Source organism: Austrofundulus limnaeus, unplaced genomic scaffold, assembly GCF_001266775.1.
Source record: "Austrofundulus limnaeus strain Quisiro unplaced genomic scaffold, Austrofundulus_limnaeus-1.0 Scaffold14, whole genome shotgun sequence".
Lineage (NCBI taxonomy): Eukaryota > Metazoa > Chordata > Actinopteri > Cyprinodontiformes > Rivulidae > Austrofundulus > Austrofundulus limnaeus.
The window spans coordinates 2,358,607-2,365,571 of record NW_013952416.1 but is presented as its reverse complement, the minus strand read 5'-3'; the positions used below and the strand labels follow the sequence as shown (position 1 = coordinate 2,365,571).

The following is a 6,965-nucleotide window of genomic DNA, read 5'->3' as shown; positions in this document are numbered from 1 at the left end:
TAAATATACTGTGTATATAAAATACATTAAAACATAATAATAAGAACATAATAGCTTAATTTTCACCCTTTCAGTTATATTTTCTGTTGTCAAATTAACTGTATCTTGAAGATGCATCTGTGGTTTCTAAACTTGTGTCTATGCAAGTGCTATTTTTTTATCAGATTAGGTGTTAGCAACACCATCAGCTTTTATAAAGGTAGCAATTTTTTAAAGAGTTGTCTCCTGTCAGCCTGTATTACCTTAAAACTATCCATGAATATGTTCTTGTTGTAGGTGCAGATTCCRTAAGGTCTGGTTTCTGCACCAGATGTAAAGTTTTGTTTTTGTCAGGATGGAGATGTGTCAGTTCCTTTTTATCCATCTTTCTTAGCATCACTTATTTTCAGTGACATCTCAGTTTTCTTTCTCAGCTCTCACTTCTTTGTAAACATTTTACCTACAAGCATGTTGAAAATTGTAGGCATTGAGCTCTGCTGAACCACTGTCTTTTACTTTGTTTTAATGTGCATGTTTAAGCTTCAGTGTATTTATCCTTTTATGTTTTGCTTTTTCTTTATTACATTTCTAACATCATTCAAATTTATATCTATATTCTATTTCTAAACTGGACCCTACTTTATTTGTTGTATTCATTTGTAATTTTCTCTCATTTTGCTCATTGTGTTTTATAAAAAATAAACAGATTTTTAGCATGGCAAACTAAACTGTAATCTATTTTTCTCACCCTCAGCACCAGTTTTTAGATGTGAGCATTTGATYGCACTCAGACTCTGTACAGTATATAACATCACTCATTGTTTTTGACTAACATCTCTCTGAGCATCCACTTGTGATTATTGCATAACTGATGGTTCAAGAGTGAAATAACATTTACTGTAGAGCCATAGTACTGTACTGGTCTGAGACTGGTGCATGTAAACACACAAAAGTCAAGTTTGTGCACTCCACCATCCAGCATGGAGTTTCTGTTGCCTACAGGGCATTTTATATCTCTACGCATCACTACCAAATGTTTAAAGTGATTTGTAGTTGGGTTTTATTTAGGCTACTCTTGCTTGAGTGTGTGTTCTTTTTGTAATGATGAAATGTTCTGACTGTAAGTGTTTGTGTTTTATAAAGAAACACTGTTGTCCTCTCACGTTTTGTATTTGCTGTTGCTTTTAATCCTGTTTGAATTTTCCTTTGCTACTAATCACCTTTGAGTCTGTGCTTTTGTGAGTCTCTGTGATGTCAGGGTGTGTTTAAATACTTCACAGATATTTGACTCAGAGCAAATCCATGTCCCATCCAGCACTAATCTGTGAGCATCCACTCACTGTGTTAACATGAACTTGGACAGCAGAGCTCAAAAGAAAAGGCAGAGACAAAGCAGAAGAAATTAAAAAGCCGGGATAATGATCTTAGAGCATGCTTAATAATTTAGATGCACTTCGTTTTAAAGGGTCCTCACACCCTCTCTATTCGTTTTGGCAGCTAAGGAGCCACTTGAACTTTCTTGTAGGCTTGTGAAGCTGTTGCTGCAAGTGTTCATTTGTTGCATCATTACCTTCTTGTTTATGTTGAACTGATTAAAGAACTTCATTCAGCAGTATTTATTTTCTGTTTTAACATTTATTTATTTAGAAATTGCCCAGAATTTCCTCAAGTTTAATTACTTTATTCAAATTTTTTAAAAATACGTTTTTGTTAAATCTTTTCTTTAATTAAAAAAATAAATAAGAACAAAGGAAATTCAGGAACTGCAAAACATATTAAAACATTTTTTTGAACAACATTTTTTTTTCATGTTTCCACTCAATGTCAAACAATATTTTTCTTTCAAACTAGCAAGTTACTTGTGTGACATTTAAATGTTTTCTTTCAGAGTTGAGCTCCGAGAATCTTCGTACCTGTTTTCAGATTGTTAATGCCTACATTTACCTGTCTGCCACAGATTTCCTGCAGGTGAGAGAAACACACATACTTATTGTAATACAGGTTTAATCGCGCCGTATCAACTTATTATATATATATATATATATTTTTTTTTTTTTTCAGAATTATGGGGAATCGTTGTGTCGATGCTTTTGTGGTCTGCTAAAGGACATCACAAATGAAGGACAGGTCCAAGTGCTTAAGGTACGCCTTACTTCCTGACCTCATTCACACCAAATCAGCTTCTTTCTGTTTTCTACAATATTGCACACAACTGGGTTTCATCTCTTTATTCTTTTCTTAAGTTCCACATTTGTGACTTGCTTGATTTGTCTTTGTTCAGATGATGATCAGGTCCTCAGATAAAAAGAAACTGTATGCAGAACACAGCACCAGCTCTACCTCTGAACCAATCTTTAAGAGCAGCCTTGATATTCCAGAAGGGGTTCTACATAAGCTACATCAAAGAGCTCGCTTTCCTTCTCTGATAAAAATAAAAAATAAAAACAAATTCTGTTTCTGAGGAGATGTCAACAAGGCTATTCACAGTAAATATTTTAAACTTTAGAAATTAACTTTCAGAATAGTTGATGATTAAAGTTGCTGCTGTTTGATGTGTTTTGCAGTTTAAAGAGCTTCTTTATTTTTTCTTGATTAAGTGCAGTTAAGTTATCAAATCACACTCATTTGTTTGGGATCGTTTTGTAATTTGTCTCTCTGAAGCACAGACACAAGTCAAAATATTAAAATGAGTTTGCAGTAAAAAGAGTGTTGCTGCAGTCCTCAGAGAGCTATCGTTTGGCAAGAAATTTGACCACAGCACGACAAACGAAAATACCAAAAAAGCTTAATCTAAAACATTTTTATTTCTTCTTAGAATTGAGTTGTTTTATATTTTCTCTTTTATTTGATTTGAAGAAAAGTATCAGAAATTACACCAATTTTATTTACTATGTTAGAGGTATGAAAAATTAATAATGTAATCTTTTTTCTCTTTGGTATAAAGATCCTCTTAGAGTGGTGATCCTATTATTATTGTCTGGGTTTGTATCCTATGTTCTGTTTGAACAGCTCAACTGTGTGCAAGCAGAATAGCCATAAGCCCACAAAGCTTTAAGCCTGCTGGAATTATTGCACATCTGGCTTCAGCTAATTCTTTAGTCTGGGGATAGGAGAACCACTAAATGATAATGTCTACATAGCACATAGCCCCCCTGACAACATAAGGATCAGAGTAATTAGTTTACATTTCTTCGAGAAATTGATAAGCTCTGAAATGGCTGGTTGTTCAACCAATCATTGCAACCAGACTTTAAAACATCCCAAAGTTATTTTATTTTTATTTCTATCTGCAGGGCTGAAACTCTCCTCACATATAATTTCTGTAGCATTTGTTTAACATTTGAAATTTAGATTATCTTAGATTATCAGCTAGGATCATGTTGCCTTGTTGGCGTTCCAGCCTCTGAGCCAGGATTGCAGCACTGAGCTTTGGGAGTTAGTACCAACCGAGAAAAGGCCTTTTATTTGTTCTATTCTGTCACAGCATTTGTGTTCATGGGGTCCAGATTTACAGTGTGGTATTGTAAGAAAATTTAGTGTTCGTTAACTGAAATCGTGACGAAACCACATGAATGTTGACGATATTAAAATGTCAAGAGAAGGACCATACAACACCAGTGACTGGAGTGAATGGTGGTTTAATGCTCTCTGTGCAGGCATGAAACCAACGCTGAATGAAAACCGGAAGTCCCGGTCTATATATACCGTATTTTTCGGACTATAAGCCGCACCGGACTATTAGCCGCACCCGCCATTTAAAAAAAAAACCCGCGAACATTAGCATATAAGCCGCTCCGGACTATAAGCCGCACCCCTAATATAAAAAAAACCAGTACACCCAAAATTGTCGTCAAAAAAGTGAATTCAACATCAAAACATAAAAAGCAAACCTTTAGGAATTAAAGTTAGGAGGAATTTGGTTCATTTAACTGACCTTATTTTGGTAGTTTTCTTTAACAGTTTCTGGTCCAACAAAACGTCTCATTCATCATCCTCTGGYGCACTGAAACCATCGAAGTCCTTCTCTTCAGTGTCGGAGTTAAACAAGCTGAGAAAAGCTGCGTCACACAGCGGTATCTGTTCAGTGCTGCTTTCTGTGTCGCTGTCCTCCCGGGATAATGCTGGCTCTGAAGCTGTGGTGTCCTCTTCACGTAGCAGTCCAGCCTTTCAGAACCCATTGATGATGGTGGACTCATTCACTCTGCTCCACACTGTTAGGATCCACTGGCAGACATCAGGAAATGACGCTCTTCACATTCGGCCAGTTTTTGTGAATGATTTATCCTCGTCAGTCATCCAAGCCTCCCATTCACCCCTGAGTGCTGCTTTAAATRCACGATTCACACTGATGTCCAGGGGTTGCAAAAACTTTGTTTTACCTCCAGAAATAACAGCAGGAATTGAGTTTGTTTTCTTGATGGCTGCTTTCACCGAATCCGTGATGTGGGCCCGCATACTGTCCAATATCGTGTCTGTCGAAGATCTGTCGAGTCGTGTCTGCTACTAGCTAAAACAAAATGGCGCTACACCTCTGGCTAAGCTGGCAGTATGGTCGCTCGGCTGTCGACCGTTCGAYGCGCCGTCACATGGTTGTTCGGCGTTTGTTTTCGCACTGACCTTTCATAGTTCCCCCGAGAAACCCAGAGCCCAGCTGCTGGGAAACCCCTCCTGCTCCAGCATACGTCACTACATGGGATTCCTTCCCCGGGGAGTGCAATGTGGAAAAAAAAAGTCYGCGGCTCTTCACTCGACGTTTATCCTCAAACTGGTCCTGGATTAAGCTCCAAAGTTTTTATCAGTCAGATTCCACCGTGAAAAAATGTCTGTTTTATCCCCTTTTATGAGTTTTTGGCCATTGATTATCTTAAAATCGCTGCTTCCTGGTACAACAGTCGGTTCTGAAAGCGATCGCTTTTTCCTTTTTTTTTCTTTCTTTTTTTGAAGCGAGTGGTTGAAGCAAATGGAGCATAAGAGCCCCCTGGTGGCTGAAGAAAATAATCCACGTATAAGCCGCACTGGAGTATAAGCCACATGGTTCAAAGTTCAGGAAAAAAGTCATGGCTTATAGTCCGAAAAATATGGTACATGTTTCTTCAGTGCCTGGTACGCCCACTACAGGCCTACGGCTGAAGCGCTGACACTCGTACAGACATCCTTTCCTTAATATTTRATTAATGGTTTTTTATGTGTTGTGATGGTGTTTCAGGCATGTATCTAAACCTATTTTAATCAAGACATAACAATAGTCAAACACTAGATTGTAAAAATCAATACTTAAAAAGGAAAACTTTGAATATGGTGTGGTGCTTTTAAAATCATTTTCTAAATGACTAAATAAATTTCTTCAACTTCCCCCTGTTCACATGACATTTACTCATGTGAACAGTATAATCATGGATACATTGGATAAGATGTATTTGGTTCCTGATCATCTGACATGACTACACCTTTTGATAAAAGGAAAAAAAACACCCCCTGTGGTGTGAAGCAGTGTTTTTCAAAGTGGGGGCCACGGCGCTAGTAATTTTTATCTGTTGCCATATGTAGGCCTAGATGAAGTTTACTTCATTTCATTTTTAATGTCTAACACAGAGCAGATCAAACCTATGTGTTAAACAAAAATGACCAGTAATGCTTGCTATTTACTGTAGCTTAGACCTTAAATAAACCTCCAATGTTTCAATATATTTGACCTTTTTTTTACATCATCCTATGAATGACCTTTGTGCTTGTTTCTCTTGTCTATTTTCTCTTTGCTGCATTTCATGAGTGTCCTCCATCTTCCCTCTCCTTGTGTCTCTGCAGGTGGTTGAAATAGCTTTAAAGGTTAGCCCCATACTGGGAGCTCACATGTTTCAGCCCCTTCTGCCAGCTGTCTTCCGAGGTATAGTGGATGGCGAGGTGAGTTGTATGTCCTTCACACGTATGGATCAGTTATATACACTGCAAGAAAAGCAAATGTTAGGATATTTCATGTTATATGTGGTGCGTATTCCAGTTTAACCAAACTTAAGAGGTTTTCCTTGAAATGATTCTTTGTCATGCAGTATTCTGCTTCTGTCCTTATAAGTTTAGTAAAAACTGCATGATCACTTAGAGGAATTAGAGAATATAGGTGACCTTTGTAGGATTTTGCTGCGTCAAAAGTCCTTTTTTATAATTCCCTGTCAAACTTAATGTCCTGTTTTATTTTAAAGGCTCATGCAAGTGGCTTTTATATTGGATTGTGTGATTATGTGTGTGTTGCACAGCGATATCCGGTGGTGATGTCCACCTACCTTGGCATCATGGGTCGTGTGCTGCTCCAGAATTCCAGCTTCTTCTCCTCCCTGCTCACACAAATGGCTTCTGAATGCAACCAGGAGGTGAGGCTTGGCTTGATGTCTGCCCTTCACTTCTGTCACCTCAGCACCAATGTTTCTAAATGTCTCCGCGAGACAAAGTGGCTGTTAAAAAGGAGTCATTCTGATCGAGGCTGAAAGTAATGAGCCAGGGAATTACAATGGGGAGACATTTTCAGGCCTTGAAATCTTGACTCTGCTTCCTCCACTGTGAAATTCTGATGTTGCCATTTTTATTTTGTTTATTTTTAGATAAAGTCTTAACTGTTTGTTTATTGTAATGTGCAGATTGAAACGTGTGTGTTTTAATTTATAAGAACAAAACAGGAACAAAAATTGGATTTTTGCTGACCTTGTGACACAGTATTGTTTATTGTTTGTTTATTGATTAGGATTCCCATTAGTTTCCACCAAGATGGTTACTAATCTTCCTGGTGTCCAACTGATATAACATACAATATTTATACAGCACATAAAATCACAACATAAAAAGCATAGTAGAAGCATACAGGTGCTGGTCATAAAATTAGAATATCATGAAAAAGTAGATTTATTTCAGTAATTCCATTTAAAAAGTGAAACTTGTATATTATATTCATACATTACATACAAACTCATATATTTCAAATGTTTATTTCATTTAAT

The 6,965-nt window shown here is 37.2% G+C and overlaps 1 protein-coding gene across 1 annotated transcript in view; it reads left to right on the top strand.

The window, feature by feature from the left end:
• Positions 1–6,965, top strand: part of ipo11 (importin 11) — a gene marked incomplete in the record, with an annotated part of 131,874 nt that overhangs the window by 79,332 nt on the left and 45,577 nt on the right. The window contains 4 exon segments of the mRNA XM_014002678.1: positions 1,868–1,947; positions 2,041–2,121; positions 5,785–5,880; positions 6,231–6,344. Of these exon segments, the coding sequence (XP_013858132.1) occupies positions 1,868–1,947; positions 2,041–2,121; positions 5,785–5,880; positions 6,231–6,344 (371 nt within the window).